This window comes from Macrobrachium nipponense, chromosome 25, assembly GCF_015104395.2.
Source record: "Macrobrachium nipponense isolate FS-2020 chromosome 25, ASM1510439v2, whole genome shotgun sequence".
In the NCBI taxonomy this organism is placed as follows: Eukaryota; Metazoa; Arthropoda; class Malacostraca; order Decapoda; family Palaemonidae; genus Macrobrachium; species Macrobrachium nipponense.
Genome location: NC_087214.1, coordinates 33188513 through 33207399, shown reverse-complemented (window position 1 = coordinate 33207399; position 18887 = coordinate 33188513). Strand labels below are relative to the sequence as shown.

Below are 18887 nucleotides of genomic sequence, written 5' to 3'. Positions count from 1 at the left end.
GAATAGATTTAAATAAAAACAAGTTTTAAATGTGTACACACTTGAAAATTTATACTAAAAACAATTAACAATAACAATGATTCACACACACAACTCAGTACAGGAACTTCAAATACAGGTTAAAAAATTAACAATAACAATGATTCACACACACTAACTCAGTACAGAACTCAATATACATAAAAAATTAAACCATACACATGAAATTCTACTATCCTAACTTTACTGCTGACTGACTAGAGACCATGTCAAAGATAACAAAGATTATTTTGAAAGATCTGGCACATGGATATGTTTCTTGACCACACCTAAGGTGTGATCTCCAATTTGAGAGATGGGGTATAGTTAATAACCCTTTATGAATGATTAAAAAATTGATCAAACATGCAGGTCTTGGTGTACGATAAACTACCTTGCATGTAAGGTAGAAAAACATCAAATAAGCTTTAATCAAAGATGATGTTGCCATCTTTATTACATTATAAAAGAACCTTAAGCTAAGATTTGTTACAACAAAGACTTTGCCAAGCTAGTAAGCTCAGCACAATAAAACAATTCATTTTAATTTATGCATTCACCACAGGTTTTGGGACTGTTTAACCTGATTCCTGTAACATTCCATGCTTCAAGAAGCAAGCTTAGTACTTCAGGGATAAGAGAAACTTTTTTTTCCTAGCTCCAACTTCCTTGTTTATTCAAAGCCCAGGCTAGATCTGAGATCTGAGCACTGAACTACCCATCCCACTCACATGGGGATCAGAAAAAACAGATGCAAACTAAGCTACTTAACAGCATCATCTCAAAACAATTATTACTCAATGCAACATTTATTCATCCTGCAAAGTTTGAGAGAGTTTAAGTGGGTCTTCTAATATTTAAAAAAGAATTTGAATTAAATGGTGCTGATTCAGAGTGCAAGGATCTAAACATCACTTGATTGTACCTGCGTGCGTATCTCCACTTCATCTTCCGCAACAGTTACTGGTCAATAGGGGTCTTCTTTTGTAGCCACTCTAAGGGTGATGCACATTCCATTCAAATACTGCAAAGATCACATACGTACATTCAGCTCTCACAAATGGAAAGAAAAGTTTCTTTTTTTTGTCCAACCAGAACCTTCTTACGACAAGTATTAGTAAAATGGCACATTATGATTATCCATATCACATTTACGAACGAAGAAGAGGACACCTACACCACAACGTTTGCCAGTTGAGCAGGCAATAATCGTGAGCAGATCCAAACGTTTCTCAATTTCATTACCCCACAGCCAGGGCAACAGAGCAATAAACAAGTGATCATGGAGACCAAACTCATAGGGCGAAACGAGGAGGAACCGTCCACAATCGGACACACAAGCCGGGCTAACAAAACCAAGTGAACAGAACATATCAAAATATTAAGAGAAATGCATTCCCAAGACATTATGCATTCACTCTTTCTAAATGAGGAAGTGAAAATTTTAATGCTTATTCAGTCTAATACTTAAGGGTAAATATGTAGTTTTAACTTCCTCGTTACACAGAGAGAATAAAACTCACATGCGCCACTTTGGATGCTCGGGAAACTCGACGACCAAGACGTCCTCGCTCTGAGGAGTTCCAACTCTATGGTAGAAGAGCTTCTGGTTCTCGTTACTAGATGTCTCTGTGCCATCAGCTGTTCCCTCATGGTCGATGTATCTCTATAAATTTTAAAGTATTTTTTTCAATCATTAAAGTTTCTCAAAGAATAAGTACATTGTATCAGCTCTGAATTCATATTACCTAGTAATCCTGGATGCTACTAACCATACCAATCAAAAGCAGTAGTAAATGTAATTAAATGCAGTTATTTCAAAAATGACATTTTACAATAAAATTAGGTTTGATATACGTATGCTTACCAAATAATTACATAGCTAGAGGTTTCTAAAATCGGCAGTGGAATTTTAAAATTCGCGGGTCGTGCTATTTTCTAGTGGCTAGGTGACGAGCCCCGCCCACTCTCGGGGAAAGAGAGGAACAACTAACAAAAATGGCTTCGATGTGTTTATGCCTAAGGTTCATGCGAGGGGAGGAGGGCAGGATCCGATCACGTCATTACTTGGTAAGAATATATAAAAATCACAATTTTTTAAAGTAAATTGTATTTTTCCTAACTATACAAACCTGAGGTCCTTTACATAAGGAATTACTTTCAGTGCCAGCTGGACCGGTCATAACATTTAATAACCAGGTAGTCTGAGAGTAACTGCTCGCCCAATGGTCGGGAGTCCCGCCCGACTGGATGTAAACATTCCACTTTGTTTTAGGCCCAGGAACAGAGTAAGGGGTGGCATGAGGTGGGACTATATGTAAAGGACCTCAGGTTTGTATAGTTAGGAAAAATATAATTTACTTTAAAAAATTGTGATTTGTTCCGACACGTTATACAAACCATCGGTCCTTTACATAAGGAAGACTCACTTATTGGTGGAGGAATATGAGTCTCACGAACAGACTGGTGTTCGCCCAACCTGGGTTCCCTCCCTGGTCGTAAGAGCAAAGGGGGGGGGGGGGGGGGGGGGACCTAGCCTCTGTCCAACTGATGTGAGTGAGAACTGCAGGATCAGTGGCCAGACCTCTGGACCAATTAATAAGAGGGAGGCATGCATACCTCTTATGAATAGCAAGAACGAACTTATGTCATAAGTAAGAAGCCAAATATAAAGCATTGGGTTTGTCTCTCACTGTTGTCCACTTCCCCCCTTGCTAGGGAAGGGACGGATAAGCGCTTCTATCCCTAATTCAAGAGATAGAATGGAGCTCAGTTACGTAGCTTACATGCACCGTCGTCCTGTCCAGCATGTGACGACCGCTACCCTCTGCCCGCAGGGAGAGGGAAGAAAAAAGAAGAAAGATGAGCCAGTCACACACTCATTCATTCTCCTTTCATGGGATATCACGAAGACGAGATACAACCTTGTCCTGTTAAAGGAGCTGGGTAAGCTACACAACTTTTAGAAAAGTTAAGCATATCTTAGTTTTACCAAACCACTGAGCTGATTAACAGCTCTCCTAGGGCTGGCCTGAAGGATTAGATATTTTTACGTGGCTAGAAACCAATTGGTTACCTAGCAACGGGACCTACAGCTTATTGTGGGATCCGAACCACATTATATCGAGAAATTAATTTCTATCACCAGAAATAAATTCCTCTGGTTCTGCGTTGCCCGAGCCGAGAATCGAACTTCGGCCCACTGAATTGGTAGTCAAGCGCGAAATCCACTCGTTCAACGAGGAACTCACAACTTGTTGAGCAGCCACCACGGGTCCCAAGGAAAAAAGTGTCCAAGGCCCTATGGGCAATATCCCGAAGGTGGAAGGAGGTGAAGGTGGCCTAGTTGGACCACACCCCTACCTTCAGCACCTTTGCAACAGACAAGTTCTTGCGGAATGCTAGGGTTGAACCAATACCTCTAACTTCGTGGGCTCTCGGACTAAAGGTACTGGTGTTGGCACTCCTCTCGGAGTCGTACACTTTCCTGATCACATCACGAAGCCTGATAGAAACAGTGCTCTTGGACACTTCTTTCTTGGTCACCCCGATGCTAACTAAGAGGCGTTGACACTCAGGCCTGAGATGTCGAGTTTTCTTCAGATAGCGCCGTAGTACTCTAACAGGACAAAGCAGTATCTCTTCCGTATCATTACCAGTTAAGTCCTCTAGGGAGGGGATCGTGAAGGACTCGAACCTGGCATCAGGAACCGAAGGGTTCAGAGTCTTTGCTCCAAAATCCAGGGCGAAATTGAGCATAACTGATCCCCATCCCCTCGAGTGTTTGACATTGAAGGAAAGACCATGAAGTTCTCCTACTCTTCGCTGTTGCCCGGGCCAGTAGAAAGACGGTCTAAAGGGTCAGATCCCTGTCTGACAACTCCCGGAGAGGCTCGTAGGGTCTATGAGTCAACCTCCTTAAGACAAGAGTCACATCCCATCCTGGGGGCCTGAGTTCCCTGGGTGGGCAAGACCTCTCAAAGCTCCTCATTAGGAGAGATCTTTCCATGGAGGAGGAAATATAAACTCCTCACAGCTTAAGGACTAGGGCCAGGGCAGCTCTGTATCCTTTGACTGCAGACACAGATAGGAGCTTCTCTCAGCAAAGAAAGATGAGGAAATCCGCTACCTGCTGAAGAGTGGCTCTAAGTGGAGAGAGACCCCGTCTACGACACCAACCACAGAAGACAGACCACTTTCCCTAGTATACTGCTGCAGAGGAATGTCTGAGGTATCAAGCCATCTCTGTTGCTGCTCAGGGAGAAAAGCATCTCACTCGCAAGAGATGGTAGATAACCGCCAGCCATGAAGAGACAGGGAATGTACTGCCTGGTGGTACCATTCTACATGCAGTTGACACAGCAGGTTGTGCCATGGGGGAATCTCTCGCTGTGCCTCAGAGAGAAGAGCCAGCAGGTGCCACCAGAATCATACGAAGATTGCTGGTGACTAGCACCATGCTGATCACCTTGCGAATCAGGCAGAAGGGGGGAAAGGCGTAAACTACGAGGTTGTCCCACGGATGTTGGAACGCGTCCTCTGCAGCTGCCCATGGGTCCAGCACAACTGAGAAGAAAACCTGAAGTTTTTTGTTGTGCCGGGTGGAAAACAGACCCACTACTGTACGCCCCCCCAGGTCGAAGAGCCTTTCCGCCACATCTAGGTGAAGAGACCACTCTGTCCCAATCACCTGATTCTGGCAGCTGAGCTTGTCTGCCACTACATTCCTCTTGCCTGGAATTATCTGGCTGACAGCTCCACCGAGTGAGCTACAGCCCACTCGTGCACCTGCATCGTCAACTGGTGCAACGGGAGGTACACTAGGCAACCGTTTGTTGACATATGCCACTACCATGGTGTTGTTGCTCATCAACACCACTGAGTGTCCCATCAGTTGTTCCCGGAGTTCTTGGAGTGCGAGAAACGCTGCCTTGAGTTCCAGAAAGTTGATGTGAAAGTGCTTGTCGTGATGGTTCCACACTCCTGCAACCAGCAACTCTTCCAGGTGTGCGCCCCAACCCTCAGTCGATGCGTCTGAGAACAGAAGCATCTCCGCAGGGAGAGTGCGCAGGGGAACTCCTATTAAGAGGTTCCTGTCGTCTAGCCACCAGGCCAGATCCTCCCTTACTTCCTCCGTGAGAGGAACCGGGAAGGACTGTGGATCCCGCGCCTGTGACCAGCACTCCTTTAGTCTCCATTGAAGAGACTGCAGGTGAAGACGCCCGTGAGGGACTAACTTCTCTGGTGATGACAGGTGACCGATCACGACTTGCCACTGCTGAGCTGACTGTTCCTGCCATGACAGGAACCATCGAGCTCCTTCCCTGAACCTGCTGATCCGCGAGTCTGCGGGGAAGACTCGTGTTGCTACTGTATCGATCAGCATGCCCAAGTACTTTATCCTCTGCTTAGGTTCGAGATCTGACTTCTCGAAATTTACCACGATCCCCAGATCGCGGCAGAAGTTGAGGAGTCGATCTCTGTCCTGTACCAACTGCAAGCGAGAGCTCGCCAGGACCAGCCAATCATCGACATACCTCATCAGACGTATCCCGACCGAATGGGCCCAAGCCGACACCAGAGTGAACACTTGCGTGAACACCTGTGGGGCAGTTGAGAGACCGAAACAAAGTGCCCTGAATTGGTACACCGCCCCGTCAAGGATAAAGCGTAGGTAATTCCTTCAGGTCTATTAAAAGCAGTAAATCATTCTCCCTGATGGAATCAAGCACTGAGCATGCCGTTTCCATTGTGAACCGAGTCTGGTAAACAAAACGGTTCAAGGGAGAGAGATCGATAACCGGTCTCCAGCCCCCGTAGACTTCTCCACCAGGAAAAGTCGGCTGTAGAACCCCAGTGACTGATCTCGCACAATCTCCATAGCTCCTTTGCTCAGCATAGTCTTCACTTCTTGCGTCAGTGCTACGTCCCTGATTCTGCTTGTTTGAAAGGTGGACTGGGTGTGAGGTGAGGGGTGGCCTCAACTCGAAGGGAAGTAGATATCCCTCCCGAAGGCCATACACTACAAGTCTCAGCTCCGTAGCGCTGCCAAGTTGCCCAATGGCTCGCCAGGCTCCCCCAACTTCTGGCAGCAGGTGAGGGGGAACAGCGTCCTTAGCCTTTCCCTCTCTTCCCCTTCCGCTTAGCCCCTCTCCCACGAGAGAAGGAGGCTTAAGAGGAGGGCTGGCGCCCGCCTTTCGAAGCGAAAGAGGAAGGCTGGGTCTTTCCTCGCGCTACCCTTGACGGTGCTGACGTCTTGGGAGCGGAGGAAGCGCTAGCCAAGCTCCGAGGCTTAGCCGCAGTTGAATGAGACTGCTCAGAAGTCTTCGTAACTGTCTGGTGTACTAAGCGGTCGCTGTCCTCAGCTCTCCACTTTTCCACCGCAGCATCCACCATCTCTCTGGAAAAGAGAAAGGAGGAACCCAGCAATGATCCATTATGCAGACCCAATGTTACCTCGTGGCTGGCCGCCCTGGTCACGCGAGTCAGGACTGCCTCCCTTCTCCTCAAAACCAGGTTGGCCGTCTGGTGGGCGATGTAGGAGATGGCTCTACCTCCAGACTGGCAGTCTCCCGAACGCCGAGTCTTCCCCAAGGAACTATGGCTCCCAAGGAGGCTGGGACTCTGGATACTGTGAGGGACCACAGATCCAGCCAGGAGACGGCCTGGAAAGCTTCCATGGCAGTGGATTCCAGGGCCGATGCCATTCTCTGACAGCAGGTGTTGAAGAGGCACTCCTGGAATTAGGCAAGCTAACTCCGGATCAACCTGCTTGGTCAGCAATGGGTCTGTTGAAGGCACAAAGAAACACCACTGACGAGGCAGAGGAGGGGGAAGCTTGTCCGACCTGTTGACCCTGAGTGAGGTCTCTTGTCCGGAGACAAGGGCGTTCACTTAGTCCAGCACTCCGTTGGCCAAGGAAGACCGGGGTAGTCCCACCGTTGCTCTGGGTTCCTTCTTAGGACCCCAGAACGACTCTAACCTCCACGGACGGTCAGAGGGAGCAACCACCGATCCTTCCCCGAGGTCATTGTGCTGACGAATCAGCGCAATGACCTCTGCAAAGGACCTCTGTATCTCGGGGGTGATCGCGTCCTGAGGTGATGGACCGTCAGATCCTTCCAGGCCGATCACTTCCCGAGACACTTTTCCTTCAGGAGGAAGAACCTCACCAGACCCCTCGTGGTCTCCTCCAACCACTTGAGCTTAAGATCTGTTTTGGTCCCAAGACCGAACCAGGCTCATAGGCTCTCGTGGCCGTAAGGACCGTAAGGAGCGCACTCCTCACAGTCACTCCTGTTTGCCTCGCTCCTCCACGTGTAGCCCAAGGAGGTTGAAGGGCAGAGAGGCAAACACACATCTTCACCCAACGACGGTCGAAAGCAAAGTGGAATGTTTACATCCAGTTGGGCGGGACTCATGACCATTGGACAAGCAGTTACTGCCGAACTACCTTGTTATTAAATCTTACGACCGGTCCAGCTGGTGCAGTGGCAACAAGGCCCAGCTCCACCTGCCGGAAGGACCTGCAGGAGCGGCAGCACTTCCATGGGCAGGAACAGGGGCAGCAAGTACGGCGACAGCAACAGGTGAAAGATCTAGGGGCGAACTCTTCGGGCACTGGAAGTCAGGGGGAGGAGCGAGGACGGCAAAACCAGGTGGAGGGGGTACAAACTCCCTCTTGGGCACGTAAGGCAATGGAGCCTGCACCGCAGCCGTGGGGGTGACCATAGTCACGTGCTGGGTGTATACCAGGTGAGGAGGAGCTGAGTAACCCAGGGTCGACACTGTCGTAGTCGTCCTCGTCTCCACCCCGTGAGTGACAGGGGCTGCAGCTAGATGATGGAGAAGCCCCTGAATACTTGGAGTGCCTGGAAGACTCAGTGAGCACCACACCTGATGAAGGTCCCCACCCACGGAGGCAGACACACCTGAGGAAGCAACAGTCGGGTTAATGGAGGGGGAGGTTTCCTGTTTGTTCAGAGGGGGAAAGATCCTCCCCTGAGCGGACAGAAGACCCCGAGTACAACTCAAGGTCGGGATGTCGCCCTCCCTCCTCTGCACTCGACAGATTGAGTGAAGAGGTGGAGAGAGACATGTCCCCCCTAAGGGGAGAGAGCCATACGCGGGAGCTGATGAGGGGGGATAAAAGAAGACGACGTATTCGCCACCAGAGGTGTCGAGGGAGAGCTTTCTGACGACACCTTGGCGGCTTTACTCGGCTTCTTCCTCTTCTCGTACAGCTCCCACTGCTCCTCCAACCAAGAGACACAACAACCACATTATAATACATGAACATTCACGCCCTCGGCACCTTGTGCACAGGGCATGAGGGTCCACGTCACTAGACCGGAAAGCCACACACTTTCGGCCTCCTACTCCAGGGCACACTCTCCGGTTGGATGGGGGCACGAGGGCTTCTCCGAATCGTGGGACTGCATGATGTCCAGCGATGCAGTTGAAAGCAAAGTGGAATGTTTACACCCAGTTGGGCGGGACTCCTGACCATTGGACAAGCAGTTACTGCCGAACTACCTTGTTATTAAATCTTATGACCGGTCCAGCTGGTGCTGATAGTAGTTGATAAACGCAAAAATCTATCCAACTCAATGTTACTAACTCGCTGTCCCAGAAGACTGCCGCAGGTCCAATCATTCACGGCCTACATTCCTTGTGATGACGTCATGGCATGTCACGTGACGTACCACGTGATACATGCGCACAGATTGTATAACGAATATACATATACAAAATTAAATCTTTTATTTAGCTGCATATCTTACGTTATATGCAGAAACACTAACACGCCCTCCCCCTTCTTTCTTTGTCTTGGAATGGAGAGTTTTAAACTGCTGTCGTCTCCATTCATTCTTCTGCTGACCGCAGCACGTAGCTGCTCGGTCTGACGCCACTCTCTTTGTCAGACAATCAGCAAGTTGCTGTGATGTATCTACCCAGACCACTTCCGTAATTTCACCACGTTCTAGCATGTCTCGACAAAACAGCTATGTCAATTCTCAATCTCTTATCTTCCACATTCTTGTAGGAATGAAGAGCGTCAACGAGGCTTTTATTGTCAACGAAACATGACAATTTGTCCAAAATTGCATTTTTCCTAACTATACAAACCTGAGGTCCCTTTTACAATAGGAAGGTACTAGCGGCAGCTGGATAGGTCGTAAGCTTTCGAACAAGGGTTCGGTAGTTAACTGCTTGTCCGACAGGCGCGCGCGCTCGCGACTGGTAGGTAAACAAATCACTTTTGCTTTGGCCCAAGCAAAAACTGCAGAGTGAGGGGTGGCATGAGGTGGGGCTATGTGTAAAAGGACCTCAGGTTTGTATAGTTAGGAAAAATGCAATTTTGGACAAATTGTCATTTGTTCCGACACGGCATACAAACCTTCGGTCCTTTTACAATAGGAAGACTCACTTTGTTGGGTGGAATCTGAGTCTTTTGTGAACAGACTGGTGTTCGCCCAACCTTGGAAGCCTCCCTGGTCGTAAGAGCGAGGGAGGGATCCAAGCCTCTGTCCGATTGATCGGGTGTGCACCGCAGGATCAATGGTCAGACCTCTGACCGAGTACTAAGAGAGAGGCAAGCGTCTCTTCGTACCAGCAAACAAGAACAAGTTCCTATTTGCAAGAGGCAACAACGTTATGGTTTGTCTCTTGTTGGCATCCACTTCCCCCCCCTTGTAGGAGGAAGTGGTGGATATTCGCTCCCATCCCTAGTGAAAGGGATAGGATGGGGCTCTGTCGAGTAGCTCACCGGCATCTCGTCCTTATCCAGCAAGGTGATGACCGTATCCCTCTACCCACAGGTAGAGGGGTAGAAAAAGATAGGAAGAGAAGCCAGTCACTCTCTCATTCACTTATCTATTCTTACAGTCACACCAGGACTCGATGCTGTTCAGCCTGCTAGGGTCTGGGTTAGCTAGACAAGCGTGAGCAGCCACCACGGGTCCTAAGGAAAACGATCCAAGGACCTGTGGGCAATATCCAAAAGGTAGAAGGAGGTGCCAGTGGTCTGGTTGTACCAGACCCCTGCCTTCAGCCTGCGCCACGGAGAAGTTCTTGTGTAACTCGAGGGAGTGTACTTCTAGGTCATCTTGGTGCTGACGAGAGTCTTCAACACTCCGCCTGGGGATGTCGAGTTTCTTCAGAAAGCGAGGTCGCGCTTGCACAGGACAAAGCAGCATCTCCTTCGCATCGAAGGCGTTGAAGCCCATTAGGGAGGGGATTGTGAAGGACTCTAACCGATCGTCAGGAACGAAGGGTTCAGAGTCTTCGCTACGAATTCGGTACGAAATCGAGCGTCACGAATCCCCATCCCCTGGAAGCTTGACTTCGCAGGCAAAGTCATGCAATTACCTCAGAGGAAAAGAAGGGAATTGTCGTATGACCTATCCCTCTTCTCGACTTCGGTGATGTCCTGTACCCATACTGGTCTATCCGTCTGCAGCGAAGTTGTTGTTCTCGGTAGTGGATAGGCCACCGACACTCAATGGTGGGTGTCGATGGTATGGGTACTGTGACAAGCCGTTAGGACGAAGAAAAGATTGTTATGGAACAACCGAACTAAGTCCACAGCGAAGTTCGTAACAGACTTGGGCGCTCTGACAGCTGCCTACTGACTGCGTTCGGTAGGAGGCAAGTTGTCCAAGCACCCGAGCAAGTCACGTGACCTTCGCCTTAACAGGGTTATGCCAAGAGACTAAACAAATAATTTGTTCGTCACCGATGCAAGAAGGCAAGGTGATGACTCTCTTAAGGCATGTGCCCAACAGGCGAAAGTCCAATTGCCTTCTAGAGAGGGGGGCCGGCCGAGGTCCGGTTGATGGCAAGATATCTCATAGTATAGTTGATTCTCGGGTAAGGAGAAACAACCACTATGTGACGTTGAAGACGAAGGTGTACAGAAAATGCAACCTACGTCTTCACAGCTGAACCGAGAGAAGGATTCTCAAGATTCTGAACCTGTGCTACAAAGACTGAGAACGCTAACCGCTATTGATTGCTGTCCGGTGAGGATCGTAGTTGCAATAAAGCGGAGCGCTTCCAGTAATGAAGACAGGGAAACTACTGCCTGAAGAACTGCTTCTCATGGGCTGAACATTTGGAAGTAGAGCTGTCAGGTCGGAGAGTAGGCGATGTCTTCTGACATATCTGTTAATTCGGCGGGCGAGCAATGAAATTGCACACCTACGAATACGAGATATTTTGAAGACAAACTCAGATGTCTGCAAAAATCATTCGCATTATCGCAGTGCGATGCAGCGTTGACTAGTACAGACTTCTGTTACCATGCAGGTAAACAGAAAGATGACAGAGTCCAAGAGATATCTCTGTTGAAAATTCTCGCAATGTCGAAGGCGATGAAATCGAGCGTCACAGCAGTAGATGGTCCTTCATTATTGCGAGAATCCCCGTTAATCAGAGACCTAAGTCCATGATTGTTGGGCAGAGATACGGTTCGGTGGTAGTCAATCCAACCAGGGGAGAGAGAGACGTAACCGACCGTGAATCTCCGAGACCTAGCTGATACTGAGCCGCTATCAGGCAGTTCAATACGCAGTAGCTCTCGGTGACTCGTCATCCTGAGTTGCCAGGTAATCCATTATTCCACGAAGGAATACGTTCGGCTAGAACCATCGAGCATAAAGAATACGCTCGAGCAATTATATTTAACCGAAACGGATTTCGGTAAATACAAAAGCTGATTTGGTGTTGTCATGACAATACCAAGTATCTAAAATCGAAACTGATAACTGCTGGGAGGTTGCAGGCAACCCCGAGTTGCAGTTCAATTAAGATACAATCGTCTCGGTCACAAACCGTAGATTAACTACGGTATGCGCCTACCCCACGGACAATTCAACTGTTACAGAATCATGTCGCGAGGGTAATATAAAAGTAGTATATTTGTAGGTTCTGTACCACGACCTCCATCCTAAATTCTTTTCCCCTCGAGGAATGAGAATAAGGATTGGAGATCGACCGCCGTTCGTTCTCTTATTCAAGAGAGTGAAAGGAGAAGTCTTTCCCAAAGGAAAGCTTCAATGGTGAACAGAATACCGAAGACGATAGTTCAAGCCAAACTGGAAGTTCCCGTCCGTTCTTCTCTATTCCAGGTTAAGCGCTACTGTGAGATACTATTTCTTTCAGCAGCGGTCTTCTTCCAAATGCTAGAAATTACAGGAATTCGAGCATAAGCGAGTTCCCGATTATCGTGTAACAATTATCGTGGGGATTCTCGCTCACTTTGGACCGTGGTCTCGCCTGAGTGTTTGGAGATCGTAAAAAACTCGAACACTCTGAGTGCGCTAGAAATTCCGTAGAATTCTAAGCACTCTGCGAAACCCCCCACCGAATTCGTCAGACGATATCGGCTGGTGGTCCTCTCGATTCCCGTAGAAATCGAGAAAGGGGCAGGATCCCTCCCTCAATGACCGGGGGCTTACGTCAGGTAGGACCCGAAGGTCCCCCCGGTAGCGCAGCCCCTAACGTGGGATCTTACAGAGAAATCTCTGTAGGATCCCTCCCCTTTCCCTCGTAGCCGTAAGGAGAGAGGGAATGGGGGAGGAATTGGATACTGGCTCGCCTTCCCAGCGGATCTAGCAGTTGGAGAAGAAAAAGGAGCAGCCATCGCCTTACGGCGATGGCCTCTCAGAGCCTGGGAAAACGTATCGTCAGGAGAAAACGTTTTCCCGAGGAGGGTTACGAACTCATACTGTAGGTAAGTGTCTGCCGCCACTGTGAACGTCGTCTGGGTGGGGCCTGATCGACACCTGACAGTAGAGAGCCGATACCGCTCCGACTCATTCCAGTCCTCGTCGAGGTCGAAACCTCAGGAGGACCGAAGGGGTATTTAAATACGGTGTACCGAAGACACGTATAAACGCCTCTGTCGCAGTAGAGGAGGTGAAGTAGCTTGTTGCGAACCGTCCAGAACTGAGAGAGCTTCTTGTCCGGAGACGAGAGACTACCTGGTTCAACACAGTCGGCAAGCTCCGATCGCGGCCGACCCACCGTCGATTTGGGTTCCCTCTCGGGCCCCAAAACGACTCGAGCCGAGACGTGGCTCTGCTGGTGGGAGCGGCGATCCTTCCCCGAGGTCATTGTGCTGACGAATCAGCGCCGTAACCTCGGCAAAGTCCTCTGGATCTCGGAAAGTCACAGCATCTTGCAGAGTGGGACCGTTAAGCCCTTCGAACAAGAGCATATTCCGAGAACCTTCCTCCTAAGAAGGTGGGGAACAGCGACAGCCCTTCTCCGGTCTTCCCCCATCCACTTGCGCATACGTCCTGGCCGGTCCAAGAACCTGTGAAACCGTGGCGACGTCCGGCGTCGTGGTGGGATCATGAGGGGCGCCACCCCTCACGATCACTCCTCAATACCTCGCTCCTCCCCCCGGTGTAACCCGAGGAGGTTGAAGGTACGGGGGGAGAGGCAGACCTGACGCTCCCTCGTCGCGCGCTGGCAGAACCAGCAGGCTTGGAGGGCTGCACGGCGATCGTCAACCCGCGGTGACGATCGAGCTGCAGGCCTGGTCGAACCGTCTCGCTGTGAGAACGGCTGGGAGGCCTGAGCACAGCGGCCCCGATCTCGAGTGTCAGAAGAGCTGGTGCTGGTTGCCGTCCCGATCGCTCTCTGTGAGAGCGACGGTCAGGCGACCTGCAGCTCCACTGTCGCAGTGAGACCGGTGCTTGTCCTCACGGCACGTCACGTCGCTGGTTCCAGCCGTGGCTGGCACCGGCGAACGGGGAGGACCTCTTCCCAGCCTCAGCCCGTGGTCGGTCGTGGACCGTCATCGTCCCCGGGTAGCCAGCTGTTCACCGCGAGAGTGAGAGCTGGTCTGGTGAGAGTCGCATGAGCGGCTGTCACCCAGTCTTCCGCCCCGTGCCGTGAACCTGACGCTGAGCGGACTCAGAGGTCTGGTGGTTTCCATGGCTGCACGGTCGCTGGTAGGCGACCGTACACTCGGTACCTCCCGCGAACGAGAGGCCGAGACGGACCCTGATGCAGTGGCAGAACCACTGACACCAGGCGGAGGAATGAAGTACCGGTGTTAGCCGGTACCCCTCTGGTCCCCCCCCCCGTAGTCTTCTTCCTTGTCGGAAGAAGAGACGGGCCCCGCTCCCGAAGGAGCAGGAGGACCAGCGGAAGGAACCCTCCCGTCCCACCGAGGTGAGACGGGTCCCGAGAAGCTCCCGAGGGAGACTTCTTAGGAGGGAGGAGGCGACCTCTTCTTCCTCGGCTGTAAAGCCTTAGAAGTCGAAGGGGAAGAGGCGGCGGCCGACGACGATGAGAAGATGAAGACGACGACCACGACAACCTTCCTCCTCTTCTTCGTCAGCTTCCTCAGGACAGACGTAAGATCTGCTATCCAGGGCGGAGCCGGGGCTGCTGTAGCCGAAGCCACAGGGCCCGGACGCACCTGTACAGACAGACCAAAGTCTGGGGTAGTACCACCACGAACAGGGACGACATCAGCATGGTATGGGCATCCCGGAACAGCAGGCACTGGCCAGCACATCATCGGTAGGGACAGCCAGACGCAAGCAACGGCCAGGAACAGCAGCGCAGCAACGGCAGGGCCAGCCAGCGCAGCAACTGCATGGACAGTCAGCCCAGAATCGGCAGGTACGGCAGGCAGCACCGGAAACACAGGAAGTGGAGCAGCCGCCAGCAACATCCTGGTACCGGCGGCAGGTCCTAGGGGCGAGTTCTAGGGCAGCGGAAGTGTGGTCGCTGCAGCGCGGCAACCACGAGCGGCGGCGGCACGCCCCCCTCTCGGTACGGCGAACGGCACTTCACAGCGGCTGTAGGCAAGACTGTTACCCACGTGGAGGCGGACGAGTACACCAGGTGAGGAGGGACGTCGTCACCTGGTTGCGTGGTCACCACTCCATGGGTGACCGCAGTAGGCCCAGACATAGAACCGCAGCCCCTGGACACCAGCACGCTCTGCAATTGGAAGGACGCCCATACCTCACCAAGGTCCACCCTCGTGGCAGTAGCACCTGCGGAAATAATAGTAGTAGCGATTAATGGGGGGGAAATCCCCTCGTGCGGGGGTTTGATCCCTCCCGAACGAGTGGAAGACCCCTAATACAATTGTACATCGGGCACCGAGCGCCCTCCCCCGCGCTCGACGGATCGGGCGAGGAGAAGAACGCCGATAACCTCCCCCCCCCCAAGGGGAAGAGCCATCTGTGGGAACTGAGCGGGGGGGTCTCGTTCCCCACCCCCGCACAGTCCCCATGTACCCAACAACAAAATAAGAGCCCTAGAGCAATCGTGCCATCGGCACGAATACAAGGCATAAGGATCAATTCCCTGACTGAGCGGAACTTGAACCAAATAAAATTGATGCAATCAATAATAAGGAAACAACAATGAAAATGCATCTTGCAAAACGATTCACTTCACAATGAAATAAGGGCTCGGATCGAGCGCATTTGCGCCCTCGGTAACGAGCGCAAGGGTGAAAGGTTTCATTCCTTACCTTTATGGATCAAGGTTTCTGGAAACCTTGATCCATAATGAAATGATGCAATCAACAAATAGATGAAAATGAAAAGACTACTGGCGCTTGCGATTTCACTTCATACAAAAAAAAAAAAAAAACAAAAAAAAAAAAAAAAGGGGAAGGATCAATTCCCGTGAATAGCGGAACATTGATCCCAGTCAACAATGCAATCTCAATAAAAAAAATGAAAATGAAAAAGAACTGCACTTGCGATTTCACTTCATTCAAATTAAAAAGGGGGAAGGATCAATCTCCAAGGGGGAAACAAGCTCGGAAACTGATCCAAAATGAGTATTGCTACAATAAAAAATAATATATGAAAATGAAAAAGAATACTGTACTTGCGATTCCACTTTCATACTGAATAAGTTTCCGTGTCGAGCGCATTCGTTCGGCAACGGGCATACAGGTCAAAAAATTATAAATGAAAAAGAGCACTTACTTACGATTTTCATCTAACACATTTCCAACCCAACCCCAATATACGCTCGGAGCGAGCGCTCCCGCCCTCGGCACGAGCATCACAATACGAGGATCATTCTGGGAAAATGAATTCCCGCAATTACGCCCTTCAGTCCCGGCATCGGGTAATCGGAGGCGTTGTGAACCAAGATCCTTTAATTCACAATTGAATTTAATGAAATGATTGTACTTACAATTCAGTTTCACTAGATACATAGAAAAAGAAAAACACAATCATGCGAAAGCAAACGACGAGATGAAGCGGGCAGAGAGCGATGATACACGTCCACCCACGCCAGCAGGCCGAAAGCAAAAGTGGTTTGTTTACCTACCAGTCGCGCGCAACGCGCGCGCCTGTCGGACAAGCAGTTAACTACCGAACCCCTTGTTCGAAAGCTTACGACCTATCCAGCTGCCGCTAGTACCTTCCTATTGTAAAAGGACCGAAGGTTGTATGCCGTGTCGGAACAAATTTTATTTTCATGCTCCTACATCCAGAAATTTCGCACAGAATTCTAGCCAGGTATACTGCAGTCTCTGCACATTCCAAAAGCGCCATTGTTTCAGCTGATAGGGTGGACTTGACCACTCTTCTAATTTTTTCTTGTTTGCCAGAATACTGGACATCTCTCCATATCATTATCCCGTAAGAAAATCACGAATCCTCCTTGTGATCCATTTCCTTTTAAGTTGGCAAACGAGGCATCGGAAAAACACTCGAGGTGACACTCTTCAAGATTCCTCATCCTTGGCATATACAATTTAACATTATCAGTCTTTACTCTCTCTATGGACTTTGTTGAGTCGCATTAAATCTGACACTGTTGGATTGCAACGTAACCCACTTAACTCACACATCAAATCAAAGAAATGTCAGGTCTGGTGTGAGTAGCAATCCAGCTTAACTGTCCAATCATAGCTCTATACTCTGATTTCTCCGAGTCAGACAGCTCTGCAGACTTCACCGCAGCCCGTTGTCTACTCACCCAGGTATTGGTTTCAAGGTCATTGCATACTGAAACTGGTCAAGAGCTATGCTGCCATTCTTGTTTGATACAACATTTATTCCAACGTACTTGAAGGCCTTAGTCTCTGAGCTCCCTATGGTGAAGCTCTCTCACTGATCAATCACTTGTCGCTTAAACTCTGGTGTTCCTGCACAAAAAAAATCATCAACATGAATGCACACCACTCCTTCAGCTTTGCCGTCACGTAACCAAAACAGCGCCGGATCAAGTGTACACACTTTAGCTCCCAGATTTAGCAGCAGATTTTTAACACTCAAATACCACTGTCGAGTGGCATCACACAAACCGTAAAACAGTCTTCTTTAACCTCCACAGCTTACCTTCATCAAACTCTGGTGGAGGACGCAGGTGTACAATTCTTTCAATCTTGTCCCCCTGCAGGTATGCTGCTTTTATATCCATTGTGTGGCAGTCCCAAGTGACGTGTAGCGGCCAGTGACAAAGCCAAAACGCACCGCCTCCTTGGAGCACGTAGGAGAATCTTTTTCAAATCTGTGCTGTCTTCTTCAAAACCTCTCGCAACTAAATGAGCTTTCACCACTGGTTTTCCCCCTTTTAATTTTTCAGTAATAACCCATCGAACTGATAGTGCATCTTGTCATCATTATTCACCTCTTCATAGACATCATTATCCTTCCAGTTCTGAATTTCTGTTTCCTTGGCACTTAAGACTTGATCCGAATTAAATAGAACATCATCTCAGTGTTGTCATCAACAATCTCTAAATCACTAAATCTTTACTCAAATCCGCCAAGAGATACTTCCATCATAGTCCCACACTTTAAATTATAACAGTTCTTGTATTTTCCAGTAGCTTTACCGGCTCGACTGACAATTTTACCCGACCTGAATTCACCACTTTCAACGTGTATACCTCTTACCCTTTTACCAACTGAAAGCCTTGATGTATCCTTTGATGCTGCTTCTGTCGCTATTTCTATATTTTCACTCTCTGCATATTCAGATGCATCCACCTCTTCGATCTCCACTTCTGCGGACTTATTCACAGACCTCTTCATCCTCAGAGTCTTCCTCACACAACTCATGGTGTAACGAAAACGACGCTTGTTTTCTTTCCTCTTGCACTGTCTCTGGAGCAACGCTACACATATCTTTCACTATTGGGCTGTTAGCGGGAGGATGCGCTAACCTACACTCGTGTACTCTTACGTAAACACCACCGTGTCGCACAAAAACTTGCTTCTCATCCTTGCCAATAACGATACCGGGCCATGCCATTGCAGTTCAGGGCTGTCATTTCTTTTATAAAATACTTCATCACCATTTTCGAGTTCATTGACATCACTTGCACGTATGTGGTCGCAAAGCTCTCCTCAAACGTTCACTTGATTCTGATTTGATGAACTCCTGTCTAGCCAAGTGTAATGCATTTAAATTGTCTCTCACAATTTCTGATGTACTAAATTCTAAAGCTGGTGGGTTATTCGTGTACACACTGGGTAATCCAGGATTATGACCGAAAACAGCTGGTTGGGTGCGAACCCTGAGTGATTGGATAACGCATTTCTTGCAGATATTGCCCATGCCAAAGCCACTTCCAAGCTACATTTACTGTCATCCATAATTTTCCTGACAGTGTCGCCAATCACAGCATTCTGTCGCTCGCACACTCCATTTGCTCCATGGACTCTCTGCAGAGGTTGTCATCACCTTGATGTTAAATGTTTCTCCTAGCACCCTCATATCATCATTATTGAATTCACAGCCATTGTCTGTTAGAATTTTTTGCGGTGCACCAAAATACTAATCCACTTTTTAAATAACTCACTCACAATGGTTGTTCCACGCTTGTCACTAATGACTGTGGCAGCACAGTACCTGGTTGC

The 18887-nt window shown here is 49.3% G+C and overlaps 1 protein-coding gene across 1 annotated transcript in view; it reads right to left on the bottom strand.

Moving 5' to 3' along the window:
* LOC135199327 (prolyl endopeptidase-like) overlaps positions 1-18887 on the bottom strand; it is a 119509-nt gene that overhangs the window by 66578 nt on the left and 34044 nt on the right. The window contains exon 7 of the mRNA XM_064227262.1: positions 1542-1684. Within this exon, the coding sequence (XP_064083332.1) occupies positions 1542-1684 (143 nt within the window). The remainder of the gene's footprint in view (positions 1-1541; positions 1685-18887) is intronic.